At 46.6% G+C, this 18,768-nt stretch overlaps 1 protein-coding gene across 3 annotated transcripts in view; it reads right to left on the bottom strand.

Moving 5' to 3' along the window:
• LOC112543138 (solute carrier family 2, facilitated glucose transporter member 11-like) overlaps positions 1-18,768 on the bottom strand; it is a 40,849-nt gene that overhangs the window by 10,075 nt on the left and 12,006 nt on the right. For 2 of the 3 annotated variants that reach the window (XM_088143713.1, XM_088143710.1), the window contains exons 3-6: positions 10,234-10,394; positions 4,712-4,836; positions 4,180-4,309; positions 2,673-2,821 (exon numbers count right to left, since the gene is read on the bottom strand). In XM_088143713.1, coding sequence (XP_087999839.1) covers positions 2,673-2,821; positions 4,180-4,309; positions 4,712-4,836; positions 10,234-10,394 — 565 coding nt within the window. The remainder of the gene's footprint in view (positions 1-2,672; positions 2,822-4,179; positions 4,310-4,711; positions 4,837-10,233; positions 10,395-18,768) is intronic. The other variant, XM_088143712.1, reaches the window with a different exon arrangement.

Here is an 18,768-nt window from a genome sequence, read left to right as displayed (position 1 = left end):
AGGATAGGAATGTGCAAGGTTGCACCTCTGTGGGAAACAGAACTGGCGCCTGGAAAGAGGGGGGTGAGAAGTAGAGATAAAGTAAAGGGGGAAAAAAGCGTGGGCTTTAGTTTCAGCAATGTTTTGCTTAGAGTTGCATGTACGGTTCCAATAAATGAAATCTTTTTTGAATTGCACTAAGGAACAAACTGGTAACCAATGCAGCTCCTGTAGCAGTGGTATTGTCCAGTAAGCACATGGATAGCTGTAAAATGCATCAGCTGAAGGTTCTGGGTGGTTTTCAGGAACAGCCCATGTAGAAAAAATCTTGATGCTAGGTGATAAGGGTATGAATTCAGTTGGTCTATTTTAGTAAGGCTGCAACACACACCAGCTAAAGCTGGGCAAAGGCCTCCCGGCCACAGTCTCTGCTTGTTCTTCCAGGAGGAGCTGTGAGTCTAGGAGTTCCCCTGATTATGAGCCTCTTTTTTGAGGAGAGCACAGGCTCATTAAAAGCCAAAATTGGTATTACTCCAGAATTACTTGATTTCAGAACCAACAGCCACTCTGTCTTGCTTCAATCAAGTCAGCTTGATCAAGTCAGGCCCATCCGGGCCCTGACAACCTCCAAGGACAAGGCTTCCACTGCATTCTCCATTTGGCCTGGGACAGAGATGTATAGTTGCATGTCATCAACAAACCACGTTGATAGATGATCTCTACCAGTAGCTTCATGTAAATGTTAAAGAGGATGGGGGAGAGAACCAAGCTCTGGAACACCCCATATTGGAGTCCCTGCAGAGGCAGTCTCTTCCCCCCTGCAGCCATCAACCCATCCACTCGGAAAGGAGAACTACTGCAAAATGATGTTTCCTGCTCCTTGTCAGATCCTGTAGTTGGTGGTATCAAGGCTGCTGAGAGATCTACCAGGACAAGGTTGGCTGCACCCCCAGCATCCATGCCATGACACGAGTCATCAGCAAGAGTGACCAATGGAGTTTCCATCCCATACTCTCTGGGTGCAGTGACGAGAATAAATGTCATTAATAAAGATAAGAGTATGAAAGGTTACCTTAGCGTTGAGTCATGAGAGCAATTTATTACTGTTGGTGTTTATACAGAGTCTACCAGTTGGTTAGGATTGTACTTTTGGTACAGTCTTATCCTTCCCATGGATCTAGGATAGTTGCAGATATTGCTGTAAAGTATGTGCTGTTCCAAGTAATGCAGCTTTTTGTAATTAATGTATTGAAATTCTATCCATCCCTCTTGTATCCAAGTGCTCTTTCACATCTTTTGATATGACACCAAGCACACCAACCACTATTGGTACCACTATATTTTCTTTTTCCACATTTGCTTGACCTTTGAGGGCCTTTATATTTTTCTGAGTTTCTGCTTCTTTCTCATTGCCCTTCTGTCTCCAGTTATTGAATGCTAATTATCCATACTTGTTTTTTTGTAACTACAGTCATGTCTGGTTAATGTTTATCATTTTGTATTTGGAACAATTTGCAGCCATTTTTTCAATATTTTGATCCCACCATTTTTTTGTTGCTGGCAAGTTATAATTCTTCGTAAGATTCCAATGAATTAAGATGGCCATTTTATTGTGTTTTTCTAAATATTCCATCTGGTCATCCAAGTACCACGTGTTCAACATTCCCCTCCTGTTCTTTGCATGGCCAGCATTTACTGTCATGTTGAGTTTTCCCAATTTTAGCTTTCATTACATTTGGGTATAATGACTGTTCTTGACCCACTAAAATAAGTCCTTCTGTTTTTTTAATATGTCTTTTTTAACCATTGCCATGTTTTTTCATTATTAACTATTCCTTGGACATTATTAAGTGCTGGGTATGTATTGGCTTCTTTGGTCAGTTTGCCTTCGCATCATCAGTGCTTGTTCTTACATACATCCTTGGTTGCACTGCTTTTCAGTACCTCTTCCTTTATTAGGTCATTTTGTATGTTTTTTGGCTACCCTGTGTATTCAGCCAGAGCCTTTTTTCCTTCTTCAACTGTTTGTGGTAGCATTCCACTTCAACCTTCACATACGATGGAGGCACATATGATCTATCAGGGTCACTACGTAGATCTAGTGCATGGTTCATGGTCACAGTTTGCCAGGTTTTTCAGTCTGGTGCTTCTAGTTCAGCTTGCGTCCAGCTTGTAATTCCTGCAGAGGATCGAAGAAGTAGGCTAACCCAAGGGTTGGTGGCTTTAATAGTATTTCTACCATTAAGCTTGGATTTCAGCACTTTCCTTATCCTTCCTTTATATTCCTTGATTACACTGCATTGACTTCCAAGCATCTAATGTTATTTGCTTGTTGGATGCCTAAATGTTTATAACTATCCTCTGCTGCAAGGCTTCTTTAATTCCATCATTTTTTAACCAATTTTTCAGTTCAAGAGCATAGGCATGGTGATGGAAAAACATAAGTCTCTCAGGTTTCTTTGGTGGCAGTTCCCCCAAATCTTAGGCAGGACAGGCTTGATGTTGCCTTCCCACTTACTATCTTTCCTCCTTTGTAACAGCAGCTCCCCATCCTCTCCTCTCCCCAGTTGTCTGTTGGTGATCCTGCTTGCCTCCAAGGCAGAGGGCTACTGGACCTGGCAAGAAGCTTGCCACTGAGTTTAGAAGCACGTTCCAGCCCTGTTCCCCTTTCAGCTGGAGAAGAAGGATCCTACCTTTCAGGAAGGCATCTTCGTTGCCTTTCTGTATCAGAAGGTAGGGTGGGGAGTCAGGGAAGCATGGGAGTGTCACCAGCTGGATTGTGGCTGTGAGTCCACTGAAAGCCAACAGCAGGGGCCACAAGGACTCTGAGCCCAAAATTTCCCTGCAGAGAAAGGAAGAGCATAATTTTTATTAGGCCAGTAGAGTGAAAGCTTTGGCTATTGTCCGCCAGTCCTAATTTGCTCACCACAATATTCCCCATGCTCTGTGAGCCTTGGCAGAGTCAAGGACACTCGGTGTGGGTAAAATGGGTGGAAATTGTGAAATTGTTCTTCCCACTGTCGCCAAGCAAAGATGGGACAAATTCCCTCCTCCAAGGCCCTTGGGACTGAACAGCATTAAAATTTAAATATTAGATTTCTGCCCACTCTCCAGTTTTCCATAGAAAACTGAAATAGATACTCCAGATTTGTTTAGATATATATCTGTCTAGGTATCAGCCAGCATGAAGGGGATATTTTTATTATGCTATTTTAAGAGCCAGGAATATAAATGAGGTTTTCCTTTTCCCCTGGAAAGTCACTCATATTGTAAGCAATGCAAGACCACTGTTTGCAACTGTCTTATTTGAAATTCTATATGAAATTGAATCCAGGGAGGTGGGAAACTTGAGATTCTACAATGTATGTCCCTGGGTTTACCATAAAAAATTCAAAGTATTTTTTGTTCAACAGTTTCTTCTGTATCTAGACTATTTATTTTTTAGAAGAAAAAAGAGATGGCTGATCAGATTTCTGTTGCACAGCAAATATCAAGATAATGAATAATCCAGTTCATATATTATTTTAAGATTTTTATTCTGTAAATTCCCAGCTTACATAAAACAATGGATATAACCAATAACAGTGAAATGAAGCAGCACTTACCACAACCAAGAATTACAGTATAGTCGGGAAGTAAACTTTTTAAAAAAAATCTAGCATAATATCTAAGTATCAATTGGCTCAGACAAATAAGTTTTACTGGGTAGTGTAAAGGAAATACAGAACTTCCTCTTTGGGAAGGAAATACCATAAATGGGCTACAGCTAAAAAAGGCACGTTGCTACTGAATCCCTGGTTTTGGTTGGTGGGGCAGCCATGCTAAAGTCTTCATATCTGGGCAGACTCATGTAACAGCACCTGCCCTGGAAGCAGTGCTCCCCCCTGCCCTGAGATTCAGATGGTGCCAATCCTGCTGGCCTTTAAGAAGGCCCTTTATTATTTTATGGTCTTTTCATATTGTGATGTTTTAAATCCCTGTTAACAGCCCAGAATCACTTGGTGAGTGGGTGGCCATATAAAACAAGTAAATAACTCAGATCTCAGTTCTGTATTCTGAAATCAAGGTTTCATATCATCAGGATCAAAGCCAAATACTCCAGTTTCAACTGAAATGAAAAACTAAAAATGAGGCTTAAATTTAATGTTTACTTAACACCCTTGGTGACTTTCATTTAAGGCGTTTTGGAACGGCACTCACCCAAGACCAATAACTTGTCCTGCAACTTTGCCAAGCGTCAGAAAAACAGCAACAGTGGCATTTGTAAATCCACGCAACTTCTTAGGTGAAATCTCTCCCACATATTGAGGATGTATATTGAAAGAAAACCCTTAAGAAAGGAAAAAGGTTGTGAAGAAGAGCATGGAACCAGCTGGCCTGCAATTAATCTAAGTTGTAATTTCATTAAAATCATCTTACACTGCAGAGAGGCATTACTGAATTATTTGGTTGAACATAACGAGTCAGATCATCTCTTTGCTGACATAAAAATGCCATCCTTGAGTACTGAGTTTGGGTCTTTGTGTGCCCAAGCTGGACTCCATCGTGTGTAGTTGTGTGAGAAGAGTTACAATTATGCCAAGTGATTTCAGAAGGGGAGAAAGAGGGAGAAGCCTGTGCCAATAAGGGCTTTGGGTTAACCGCCTCCTGAATCAGCCTTCTCTAGAATGTTTGATCTTTGCCCATTCTGGGTTTGATGAACTTGCCCAGAGCCACAACACATCCAGCATACCAATGCCAATCCCATACAGGAGGCGCCCAAGGAGGATCATCTCAAAAGATTTGGCCATCTTGCTGAAAGCCATGAGCAGGGCAGCAGTCAGCATGATGAGGTTGGTGAACATCTGGCACTTCTTCCTGCAACAGAAGGAGGGCCCAGTGAGAGAGAGAGATTTCCAGGGGGTTTCTAAGCAACAGCAGGACTACGTAATCTGTAATAGTACAATGCATTTAAGCACTATACATTGAGGGTTTTTTTGTTTGTCCCTATTGGACTATGAACTTCTATCATCTATAATTTTCAAAGCAGCATATCAGGCTGCATAATTGTATCCATGCAAAGGGAAGCACTTGCCTTAAGTGCAACCTGACACCTGTGCTTCCAAAAGTAGTGTAAGAATTGGTTCCAAACTGATAAAGATTCAAGAGACCCTTATGTGAACATTTATCTCCAAATTCCTATTATTGGGAAGAGATTCGTCTTTTAACCAGTTCATAGCAAGGCTTGAAAAAGAGAACCAGAATGTTTCTGTCTTAATTTACAGTACATGGTAATATTGGTTCTAAACTTGGTGAAATCTTGTCCCCCTATCCGTTTCATCTCAATAAATGTCTTGCTAAAGAGAATTCTGGGAATCGTGCTGAGTATCTGTTTCCATTCAGGCAGTTGCCAAAAAAATTGACAAGTAGTGGGTGAGACCAGGACAAAAACAGAAAATAGAGTTTATACAATTATGCTTTAGTCATTTGTTTAATAATGTTCCCCGTTACATTAAAATTTATAATTTAGTAATAATTTCTGAAGGGCTCTTGGGAGCCACATCCAATGTTCTAAGGAGTTGCCTGTGACCCTGAAACTTCAGGTGGTGCACTTCTGCAACATACAAATCAAACTCAGTTAACTCTGGAAATTTGCACAATATGTTTTACCCATAGCTCCTACATAGGCAAAGGCCACTTAAGAAATGGAAAACAACCGAATAACTTTATCTTCTGGCTGCGTATTAAGTAATTTAGACTGTAGTCTCTGAATATAGGCAGCCTAGTTCCAGGGAATGAGAGCCAGTTTGGTGTAGTGGTTAAGGCACCAGGCTAGAAACTGGGAGACTGTGAGTTCCAGTCCTGCCTTGGGCACAAAGCCAGCTGGGTGACCTTGGGCCAGTCACTCTCCCTCAGCCCTAGGAAGCAGGCAATCGCAAACCACTTCTGAAAATCTTGCCAAGAAAACTGCAGGGACTTGTCCAGGCAGTCACCAGGAGTGACTTGAAGGCACAAACAACAACAACAAAGTGCCAAGGTATAAGCTCATTGAGTGAGGAAATAGAGCTAACAGGAGTTTGCCTGGTGGGTTCAACAGGGGGAGAAGAAGGGTGACTAGAGAAGCAAAGAGTACTGAGGATTGGTATGTTGAACTGTGAGGACTGAAAAACCCATTTCTGAATAACTGTTTGACTGCAAGTGATACATCCTGAGAGCTGTCCATTGCCCATTATGGGTAATTGGATGACTGCTTATTATTGAGTAAGCAGAGACTGTAAGAGGAATATAAGGCAGTCTGGTCCTAGAGAATGAGCTCATTGAGCAAGCTGGAGTCTAATGGGGAGTTCCTAAGATTGTCCCTCTGAGTCAAGAGTTTCTCAGGCTAGAGGGAGCTTGAGAAATAAGTCTTTCTGTTGGTGTGCTCTAAGCTGAAGAAGTGAATGGGCAGTAGCATATATGTTATGATCTGTGATACTTATAGCATGTTTGAATTGACCAAAAATAACCTGGCATAGGTTCTCAGTAAACAAAAGCAGTCCTTAAAGAAAAAAAAAAAGGATTGGAGCAGTGAGCGGTCACACATTTCATTTGATGAGAAAGTACAAGGATTTATCAGTTCAAAAGAAGCAGCAGCCCTCAATATTCAGACAGATGAGCAATTTCAGTGGGTGAGAAAAACAACCGGAAGCAAGAAACACAGTCATTCTGCATATTCAGAAACAGGTTTTAGGCCCCTGCAGACATAACAGGCTCAGAGCATTTAGGGAAGAAAAAGAGAAACTGCAGAAGAAGGAATCATCGAAGGAGAGACAAATACAAAGGTACTGTATAAGAAGTCATGCTAAGCTGGTAACTCAGTATTATGAGGAAATTAAAGAAATGTATACCAATTGGATGCATTGCCAGAAGCAAGGATCAATATGTGACTGAACAATTGCCAAGTCCACAGACAATTACCTTTCCAGCTGATGCATGTGGGGACATCTTCTTTGGAGAACAGCTCCAAGTGAATCAGCACAGACTTTGAAGATTTCAGAAGGAAGCACAATACCCTAATCCCTAAAGGGTTCAGATGGTATTCTCCACATGCTTCCAGTCCATAGAAGAGGACTAGAAAGAAAACTACTGCAAGTAGGGTGTGCAAAGAGGGGAGGGTCAAAAAAGATTGTGTCCATGACCATGCATTTTATTTTCTTGTGCAATTCTTCTGTTTCGAATAAATTTAACTGTTGTTTAGTTTCTTGCAATTATTTCAACTGTTTGTTTAGATTGGTTTTATGCTTTTGTTCCAATTCTCTTATTTTAACATCTAATTGTTAGAAGGGGTAGAACATGACCATGGAGTTCAGCCATCATCTTGACTTTTTTTCACATTCCTGTGGATGCCCCCGATTGCAAGTCAATGACTGGCCATACAAATGGTGTCACTGGTAGAAATTTGGCTCCGGGACCATAGTGTAAGGTATTTAGATGATTGATTGTTGGCACAAGATGAGTGGCACCTGACAAGAACTGATAAGACGTCTTTGGCTAAAGCGTGGCAAGCTTGATTAGGAGGGCTTTGAACTGAATCTTGTAGGGGTGAGCTTGGAAATCCTGAAAGAAGACTGGCAGATAAACATCTGGGCATGGTGGAAAGTAGAAATGTTGCTGAACTGGGGCTTTTTAAACCACTTGGCTCATGAAGTTTTATGGTTTTATGTTTTGTGATTTTCATAGTTCTGAGTTTTATTGTTGTGAACCACCCAGAGTTGTGTTTTAAGATGGGCAGCTGTACAAATCTTACAAACAAACAGTTCATGGCTTTCATAGTCTATACCTGAGTGCTCACAGAATGGAAAATAAGATAAACTTGAACTGTTAGTACAGAAGAGCAAATGCAATTTAAGGGACATGTTGGGATGACTTTCATAATAGAAATATAACTATGGAAAGCTACAGTATTTAGTTTTGCTTAGAAATCCATGTGAACGAACTTGCCAATACTGTAAAGAGCATCTGGTTTAAAATAAGTGGAGGAACAAATTTAAAAAATACCCTTGTGGATGTCTGGCATTGGCTTCCAAACCAAGAGAAGGTCTGGATGATGTCTTCTGAAAACAAACTGTATAAAATCAAAGTGATATGAGAAATTGCTAATTCCCCTGTTAGTTACCCAGCCGCTGTACTGCCTAATAAAAACAATAAGGACAGGATTCGTATCATCTCAGCTGATGGCAGGGTGATGCTATGGAGTTGCTACAATTCATTAATGGGGAATGGCTTTTAATGACCTCAACATTTGTTAGGAGACATATTCTCCCAAGGATGGTCCTGCCAGGTAATTCCTGTTTGATCTCACTGACAACTTTCTCTCTCAAAGGCTGGAGAAAGCCACAGGAGGGTCAGCTGCTTTCATCTGATATTAATGGATAACTTAGAGGAAGTGCGAGTCACAGGACCTTTGGGGGAAAGTGAACATATAAGTGCACAACAGGAGAAACTAATGGGTAAAGAAGCTCAGAAAGAGAGGTGGGAGTTCCTAAAGAAGGAGATATTAAAAGCACAATTGCAAACAATTCCAGTGAGGAGGAAAAAAAGTGGACAGCAGAAGAAGTCAACTTGGCTACAGAAAAAGATTAGTGAAGAACTAAAAACAAAAACTGAAATGAAAGAGGGGCAAATCACACAGGAAGGGTGCTGTCCAGTAGCCTGGAACTGTACAGCTGGTGTCAGAATGAATGGAGGGTAGCAGTGGGTGCTAAGAATAGCAGAAGGAGCTTCTGTAGGTATGTTCAGAGTAGAAGTGATACTAAAGAATCAGTATGCTGCCCATTTAGTAAAGAAGGCAGAATGCTAACAACTATCAAAGGAAAGACAGAGCTATTCAAATTCTGTTTTAATTCAGTCTTCAACAATGATAAAAACAATGGCTTTCACTAGGGAATTGTGAAGAGCAGTATGAAGGGGCAGGATCGAAGCACACAGTTGATAGAAACATGATCAGAGAATACTTTGTACTTTGAATTAGTTTACATTCCAAGACTAGATGAGTTGCATCCTGGGGTACCTGTGGAACTAGTTGAAGATCTGGCTGAACCCTTATGTGTCATACTGGATAACTGGAGGACAGCAAACACCATTATCTTCAAAAACTAAAACATTAATTAAAAGCTAAAAGTGAGTCAGCAATGTGCCTTGACTGCTGAAAAGGCCAATTAATTTCATATTTTATCAACAAAAGAATAATTTCTACATCATTGAAAGTAATACTTCGAGACCCCACCTCAGTATTGTGCTCTGGAAGCTACAATGTACAAGTAGTCCTTGGTTAACAATGGTAATTGGGACCAGATTTTCATCACTAAGTGATGCAGTCGTAAAGCGTGACATCACGTGACCTCATTGCTTAGCAGCAGCAATCCTGGTACTCCCCATTGCAAGGGTCGCAGGTTGTTAAGCAAGGACCTCCTTGGAACTTCCTACTGGCTTCCAACAAGCAGTCAGTGGGAAATCTGGCAAGAAACTGTAAGTCCCAGGCAGCTCACAAGCAGGCTGTGGGCAGGTAAGTGGCTGCTGCCAGTACAGAAGGGAACATGAGGGGTAGTGTGGCATGGCATAAGCATGGCAGGGCTTGGGGTGGCTGCTTTAGGGTGCAGAAGGCTATGCAAGGGACCAGCGAGGTGTGGTACAAATGGGGAGGGGCTGGGAGTAGCTGCTGCACGGTGGGGGAAACTTACCCGAGTGACTTGTGACCTTCCCTGCCGGTTTCCCCGTTGACTTTGCTTGTGGGAAGCTGGCAGGGAAAGTCGCAAATGGTGATCATGTGACCGTGGGATGCTGTAACTGCTGTAAGTGCGAGCTAGTAGCCAAGGGCCCAGATCACAATCACATGACTGCAAGGGTGCTGGGAAAGCTGGAACTTCAAGGACCAGTCCTAAGTACCACTCGTTCTGTACTGTCAGAACTTCAAATGGTCACTGAACAAGTGGTTGTTAACCAAGGACTACCCGTAAGAAGGATTCAGATAATCTCAAACAGGTTTAGAGAAGGACAAGAAGGATAATCAGGGAGAGATTAAAGGAGCTGGGAATATTTAACTTTGAGGAAAGAATATTGAAGGAGAGTTTTGTGGCCACCATCTTGACTTTTATTTTTACCATGCCCTGTGAACACCCTGAATAGGGCACCAAACTGTTGGCCTGGTGTACAGTTTCAAACATTTTGAACATTTGGTACTTGAAGATAATGAGTAAGGCCATACTATAGATATATCTAACTAGTAAAGAAGCTTACTTCCTATATTTTGTGGTGAGGTATCCACAACAGACACTCCCTAAGAGTCCTCCAATCCCGTAACTGGACACAATGAAGGACCACAACAAGACAATGTTTTCTTGAGGGAGTGGTGAGCCATGTCGTTCCAGCCAGGTCTCATTAATGAATTGTTTAATATGCTGTGGACAAAAAATGCATTCATTTTACACTTAATGAACTTCTTCACTTTTTCACAAGAGTTTGCCTATAGTAATTTACAATGTATCTAACAAACAATAGCAATAGCTGTATTATTAAAAATATGGTTAAAATAATATGAATGGTAAAATATCCACGAATTTGTTTCTCATTGACTCTTCAACCAGATATGTTGGTTCTCCCTGTCTGTGAGACATGAACGCAATTGTTGGGTTTCTTTGGAATTTTAATCCATTCCAAATAGTAACAATAATTGCTACAGGCAATCCTCAAATTATGATGGTATTCCATCGCTAAGCAATGTGGTCGTAAAGCGCAATGTCACGTTAACGCATCGCTTAGGGATGGCAATTCCAGTAGTCCCCGTTGCCGTCGTTAACCAAACCCCACTGGTTATTAGGCCAGGACCCACCCCAATCCAAGTCATTCCTAGCTTGGTCCCTCCCAGCCCTGAGCCTCGGTAAGGTAAGGGGCTGTTCCTCTTCAGCTCCTCCTACCCACCTATCTCCCTCCCATCTCTGCCCTTCTTGCTGCCCTGCATAGCAGCACTCCTCGGTGGTGGCGCTAGGGGAAAGTAGAGGCCCGAGGCCTTCAGCAGTCTCAGCTGGCTGCCACCGCCACCAGGCTTCTACTTCAGCTCCAGCGCTGCTGGTGCTGCCACCAAGGAGTGCGCCTCAAGCCTGTGCCACAGCCATTCCAGCACCACAACATAAAGTCCCAACCATCTCTACCACCCTGCACTCTGCAGGCCCTGCTGTGCCCAGCTGACCTTAGCCATCTTTCGCCTGCTGCTGCTGAGGCACACCAGGAGTGACCCTGTGCGAGGCAGCTGCTGGCTCTGCCAGGCCTCCTTCCTGAGGCCATGTGTGCCATTCTTCAAATAGCGCATGCCTTTCTTGTGATCCTTCTGAAGGCCTTCTGAAACGTTGCCAGATGGCTGCACCCACTGTTCTCCAAACAGTGCGTGCCATTCTTGCAATGCTTTGGAAAGCCTTCAGAAAGCATTTGAGGCCTTCTGAAGCATTGCTTCAGTGCAATGCTTCAAAGTGCACGCAATTTGGAGAATGGCGCAGGCAGCCTTGGGAAGAAGGCCTGGCACAGCCAGCAGCTGCCTCGCATAGGGCCAGGCCAGGCACACCTCATCAGCAGCGTGAGGAAGACGGTGAAGGTCAGCTGGGCATGTCAGGGTTTGTGGAGCACAGGGCGGTGAGAGTGGCTGGGTCCTCCATTTGGCGCTTGGTGGCTGGCCACAGCATGGAGCTTGAGGCAGCACTCCTTGGTGGCAGTGCAGGTGGTACTGGGGCTGAAGTAGAGGCCCAGGGTTGGTGGCAGCTGGCTGAGACTGCTGAAGGCCCTGGGCCTCTAATTCAGCCTCAGTGTCACCGCCGAGGAGTGACGCTGTGCAGGGAGGCCAAAAGGGCAGAGATGGGGGAGGGGAGAGGCAGGTGGGGAAGCACCGCTGTAAGTTCGAATGGTCACTGAACGAATAGTCATTAGGCGAGGACTACCTGTGTACTATTTTTATAGTATATTATTATTAGCATGTTCCTGAATCCCTCCAGTTTCCTAGTGACTTACAATGAAGACATATGTTAAAAATAAAATATCCACAATAATAAATTAATAAAATGTCCACAACAGTAAGTCAAACCCACTCAACCCAATGCAACATAAACCTAATCTAATAATTAGTAAAATTGATAGTAATAATGCCAATGACAAAATACAAGTTACAAAAACACAAATGCAGATCATGAAGAGTTAATCTCTGAAGGCTATCCAAAAAGTCAGCATTGAAAGGATGGGAGGCTATTTCACTACTGGGGGGAGGCTATTTCAAAGAATTGGGGGCATGGCAAAAAACCTGTTTTCTGGCCTTGGCTACCTTCACTTCACAAAAATGGGTTACCAGCAGCAGCTTTTCCTTGTATTATCACATTGGATGGACCAACTCAGGTTGGAGTAGATGGTCCTGCAATAACCTTGGTGCCAAGACATCTAGGGCTTTATTATTTAAAATTAGTATTTTGGCTTGTATCAGGAAACCTGTCAGTGACCAATGCAAAGTTCACAACATAGAAGTAATATGGTCATGGCCGTGAGTACGAGTCAATAGATGGACTACTGCATTTTGAACCAGTTGCAATTTCTGAGTGGTTTTTAAATGTAGCCCTATGTAGAGCGCATTGCCAAGTCCAAGCAAGCAGTGCTAAGGACATTAGTCACTGTATTTAGGTTCTCTTGCTCCAGGAAGGGCTGCAACCCTCACATTAGCTGGACTGGACAAAGGCCTTCTGACTTCCACTTGTTCACACAGCAGTGGCTATGAGTCCAGGAGGTTCCTCAGGTCATGGAACTGCTCCCTCAGGCCACCCCCTTGAGAGACACCACTGGAACTGTGTGTAATGAACATACAGCAACTCCACCTTACGTGTCTTCAGTTTTAGCTTGTTTCATCCCATCCAGATCCCAAAGGCCTTCAGACGCCAGATAAGGCTGATGGCATCTCCAGCTGGGCCCGGAGTGAGAGTTTAAAAACTCTGTATTATTAGCACGGTTACGGTAATGTACCTTAAACTCCCAGATAATTCCTCCCAACACCTACATATGGATACTAAACAGTAGGGAGGGAACCAACCCCTGTTTTACCCCATGAGACAGTGGCTACCAAGCTGACTTCTCCCCCACTGCTACTGACTTGAGCTGCCCAAGGTAAGAACAGAAGACCTGAGTGATTTTACCAACAAACTGTTCCACATATACCCACAACAGCACTTCTATAGCGAGTTCACTGTAAAGAGGGCTGTGTCAGAGTCTGCACACTCAGTTCCCAAGTTCAGTAAATCCTCTGGACTCTATTTGGTTCCATCAAAGATTTCTTTATTTGAGAAGCAGCATACAGCATCCATAGATTGTTGAGTCTAATTTTCCCCGGCCTGAAGCTTTCCTTTTAACCCCTTCCCCCCCCCCCTATTCTACTTTTCCCGCTTGAAATTCTCCACGCCTTTCTCCTGGACTCACGGCTGCTTGACCTTGTTGGCGCCTTTAACCAAAATAACGGCACCTGGCTCTAAATGTTTTAATTCCTCTTCTCTCCTGACTTTTATGGCAGGAACAAGCAAGCGGGCCTACAATTAACAACTCTAACATTTAACCCTGTCAACTATGCATCACTATTCTACATTTTAACTATGCTTTGATTTCTAGCTTACGCAGATCCTGACAGGCTGCTGGGGCATGATCTGTTGACACAGTAAAAATGAAGGAGCACATACACTTTGCTGCCATTACTGCCAATGCACAGGATTGTCCCATTCTATATAAGCTGGATTCTCTAACTTAAGAGACTGCCTTGCAAGCCAACTTTGTATTGCCCACCAGTTAAGTGCAGCCATGCAATGCACTGACTCATAATAATGAAGAAGGAATATCTAAATATGCTGGTGTAGGCTTCACGGTCAGTATCTGTTGGGCACTCTGTTGAGCTTCAGGATTTCATGACTGTGGTCTAGACAGCAGATTTTCAGACATTTCACCAGCAGCTGGCATCTTCAGAGGGAGGAAGAGAGACTGACTCATTGGATGACAGCATGTTTGGGGGCTTGGCACTCTCCCATTATCAACATTTCATTCCTTGCTTTCTGGATTGGGAGTCACCTGTGCTGGTGAGAGTTGTTCCTGGCAGCTGACTGGCTCTCCAACTACAGGCTGAGAATCTGCTAGGTTCTCCTCTTCAGCCTCAGAATCAAAGCAGCTCATAAGACTGAGCAGGCAGGTCCAATTTGGGGAAGAGGACTGGCCTTTGGGTAGTCTCTTATGGGGTGCCTCAGGACTCAGTCCTTTCCCCTACCTTACTGAACATTTATATGAAGCTTCTGGGAGAGTTTGTCAGCAAGCGTAGAGTGTATTATTATTGTTGGTCACACAGCCAGATGTTTAGACTGGATTTGGCATTTTTATCTACCTATCGAGTCCTTCCCAAGGATCTGGGATAGGTAGATGTGTTGTTCGATGGTGTTAAAGGTATCGTCGCAGGACATAAGCTGTTCCAAGTAAAGCTGCCTTTTGCAATTGACTGATGGTGATTTTGTCAATGCCGATGGTCTTCAAGCGGTGCTCCAGATGTTGTGGGACTGCAACTAAGGTGCCTATAACTCTTTGCTTTCTTTTGCCACTACTTCTATTTTCTACCTTTTACTTCTATTTGAAGGTCTTTGTATTTTGTGATTTTCCCCAATTCTGTCTCTCCTATTCTGCTGTCTCCAGGTATTGCAGTGTCCACTATCCAGACCTTTTTGTCTTTCTTATCAACAGCTGTTAAGTCTGGGGTGTTGTGTGGCAGGTGCTTGTCTGTTTGAATTCTAAAGTCCCACAGCTTCTTCATTTTCTATTACTTTGTCTGTGTTGTGGTCTTGCTTGCAGGCAAGTGGTATTTCTTGGAGATATTCCATTGCACCATTGTTGCTACCTTATCATACCATTGTTTGTAATCAGACTGTGCAATCTTCTTGCAGCAGCTGACTGGGTAGTCCACTGTTTCTTCAGCTCCTTTGCAGAGACGGCATTTGCTGTCTGTTGCTGTCTCCTCAATTCTGGCTTTGTATGCATTTGTTCTTAAGGCTTGGTCTTGTGCAGCCAGAATTAGCCCCTGTCTCTTTCTTCAATTTTCCTGCTCTTAGCCATTGCCAGATCTTCTTGTTACCTGCTTTGCCTGCTAGTTTTTTTGTGTACTGGCTATGTAATACTTTGCCTTGCCGCATCTCTTTTCTGTTCTTCATTTGGTCTTTCTTATAGGCCAGTTTGGTTTCTTTGGTATTTAGTAAACCTTCATGGTGTACTAGCTTCAGTGCATCTTCTTCACTGCCCTTCGGATATGCTCCTAATGCCCTTTTTTCTTTTTCAACTGTCTGGTGTGCTTGCAACATTCCACGCCCACCAGATACTGGACGCCCGGAGGCACAAGGGGCAGACCCAGCTCCTAGTGCAATGGAAACATTTTCCCAAGTCCCACAGCGAATGGGTGAGTAAAACCCACATAAGGGCACCGGACCTAGTGCGGGACTTTTACAAAAAATACCCCGGGAAGCTGAAATAGAGCCGGGGGGGGGAATTGTCTTCAGGGGGGCGGTATGTCAGGTTCGGTCAGCACGGGGCTTCAGGGAAGCTCGCAGCCAGACCACGCGGAATCCACCGGCGGTAGCTAGCGAGGAAAAGAGGAACTGAAAGCGCCGCTAATTAACGGGCCACCTGCGCCCAGCCAAACCGGAAAACCGCAGCGGAAGCTTTTAACTATAAACTGATAACGGCGCGAGCCAGCAATGAACGGGGCCGCAGGCAGCGAAACAAGATCGCAACGCAGCACAGAACCCGCGGGCTTGCACGTAACGGGGAGGAACCAACCCAGCCGGAGGGGGACTGGCAATCAAGGACAATGGACTCTGACCGATCCTGCCATCATGAACAATCAAGGGGGATTATTGGGGGCCAACAATCCGCAGCTGCAACGTGATCGCGGGGCGGGAAAAAAGCGCGGGAAGGGGGGAATATAACAAGTGATGTAATTGTACCAAGCCAGTCCTGGCTTTGCTTGTGACTACTACGTTACGCATGAGTAAACCTTCTTTGTGAACCACACGTGTCACGAGAGTTTCTCTGTCGAACGGGGCAAACCTTACATAAAGCCAGGACTCACCTTTAGCGCTACCCGGTACCACCGAGGAGCGTTTCCTTTTCCAATACAGGCATGACCAGCGACGAGGAATCCGTGGGTCAGCTGGAGCACGAGGAACCCAGGCTCGAGGAGGGACGGTCAGAGCAACCCGGGAGCGACGGGACAGCGGCCAGGACCGGGCGCCCTCCAGCCGAGCGGTGGTCGATGGGCGTGAACCAAGGGCCAGACGGTTCAGGCGTCACGATGACCCGAGGTTCAGGGTCCCGGAACCGCGAGTGGGACGAGAAGTTCGCCCGACTAGAGGAGAGAGTCGAGCGGCGCCTAGACGCCATGGAGGCGATGCTCCAGACCCTGCTACAGAGAGTGGGACCACCGGCGGTGAGCGAGGGGGCGAGCAACAGGGGTGGCGGTCCGGCACCTCAGCCGGCACCGCCCACAATGCCCCGGTCGGTGGACCGACGGGCGGCAGACGCCCTGAGACTTCGAGGTATCACTGGGAAGTTCTCAGGGGACCCTGAACAGCTGTCGCACTTTTTGACGCACGTTAGGGGGTTCATGCAGAGGGGTGGTCACCTATTTGCTAGGGACGAGGATAGAGTATCCTACGTGGCCGAGCTGCTAGATGGTCAAGCAGCTAGCTGGGTGATCGGACTATACGATGCCAACGCAGCGGAACTACGGAGTTTCCCGGACTTCATGCAGGCGCTCCGGGACAGATTCGAGGACACATTGAGTGCCAAGCGGGCGGAGGACGACATCCTGCAGTTCAGACAGCGGGGCAAGTCGGTATCAGAGTACGCCCTGGAGTTCCGGAGGTTGGCAGAGAAGCTCACGGACTGGCCGGAGTCCCTGAGGGTGAAGTATTTTAAGAGGGGGCTCAATCCAGAGATCCTAGAGCGGGCACTGGGGCGGGACGACCCGTCCACAGTGAAAGATTGGATCTGGCTGGCTGGAACGGCGGAATCGGCATGGCGGCAGATCCAACAGAGCGCGAGGCGACGGGACCAGACGAGGGACCAGCCGAGGGAGGGAACCCCAGAGGAAAGGCGGAGCAGTCGGCGGCAGTCCACCGGGGTGCAAGAGGCGACCAGAGCCCCGAACCTGTGCTTCCGGTGCGGAGGCAGAGGCCACCGAGCGGCGCAGTGCCCGACGGAGCGGGAAGGAGCCTCACCACGGCCTGAAGTCAAGCCCCCGCGTGCGACCGGGAATAGGGCCGGCGACCGACTGCGGAAGGGGGCAGTGGCGGCGGTGACCGAGAAAGGACGCGGGGGGTGGTCGACCCCGGAGACGGCGTCCTCCGGAGAGGACTCGGAGCCGGCGGGAAACGAGGCGCGCTCGCACTGAACGGCGTCCCAGTGCGAGCAGGGGAGTCGAGGTGCGCGGACCCAATAGGAGATGAGGACTGCCCTCCGTTCCGGGTGAGAATACACATCCGGGGGGTGAGATCCGGAGGGGAGGGACAGCTGCGGGCGCTACTGGATTCAGGCTGCACCCACTGCTTGATGCACCCAGCTGTGGTCTCGGGGCTCGGACTACAGCTGAGACGCCTCCGGGAGCCCATTGCATTCAGCCAGCTAGACGGCACGCTGGCGGGGGGGGGGCAGCTCAGTATTACACTGAGCCGGTCCAGATGACGATCGGGAGTCACCGGGAAGAACTGAGATTTGTGGTGGTCCCGGTGGCCGACTACGCGGTGGTACTCGGCTTGGCGTGGCTGCGACGACGGAACCCACGGGTCGACTGGACGGCGGAGGCAGTGCGGTTCGGGGTCGACAGACCGGCGAAGTGCGAGAGCAGAGGGGACCGAGCCGTGGAGACGGGTGCGGCCGCAACCACAGACGGGCAAGTGGAGGGTCCGGGACACCGGGAGACGGGGCGAGAGCAGACGGAGCCTGAGACCCGGCCGGCAACAGCAGCAGCAGCAGCGCCGGGACCCCGGAGACCCGCAACGATCCCGAGGCGTGGGGAGGCAGCGGCGACTGGCGAGACAACTGCAAAGAGAGAGGCCGGGCCCGGGGAACCCACGACGGGCGGCGGAATCCCGAGGCAGTATCGAGACCTGGCGGCAGCGTTCGGGGAGAAGGAGTCCGACCAGCTCCCACCACACCGGCCCAGTGATTGCGCCATCGAGTTAGAGCCAGGGGCGACCCTGCCTAAGCCGAAAATGTACTCCCTGTCAAGGAGAGAGATGGGGGCTCTGCGGGAGTTCATAGACAAGAACCTGGCGCGGGGATTCATCCAACCCGCGAAGTCACCATTAGCGGCCCCGGTACTATTCCGGGAGAAGAAGGATGGCTCGCTTCGAATGTGCGTGGACTACCGGGGGCTGAACGCAATCAGCACGGCGTACAAATACCCCCTCCCCCTGATGAAGGACTTGATGTCACATCTGTCTAAGGGGAGGGTGTTCACAAAACTGGACTTGCGCGAAGCTTACTTCAGAGTCAGGATCCGCGCAAAAGATGAGTGGAAGACGGCGTTCAACACGCTGCTCGGAAGCTACCAGTTTTCCGTGATGCCGTTCGGATTAAAAGGGGCCCCGGGGGTATTTATGCAGGTAATAAATGAGGTGCTGCACGACCTACTCTACCGGGGCGTCCTGGTCTACCTGGACGACATCCTCATCTACACCGAAACCCTGGCGGAGCACGTGAGCCTGGTGCGCACAGTGCTCCAGAGACTGC

The sequence above is a fragment of the Python bivittatus genome, unplaced genomic scaffold (genome assembly GCF_059951505.1).
Source record: "Python bivittatus isolate LINGU-HERP-01145 unplaced genomic scaffold, Pbiv_v1 ctg000390_np1212, whole genome shotgun sequence".
Lineage (NCBI taxonomy): Eukaryota > Metazoa > Chordata > Lepidosauria > Squamata > Pythonidae > Python > Python bivittatus.
Note: the sequence above shows the minus strand (reverse complement) of the source record. Positions and strands in the feature narration are given on the sequence as shown.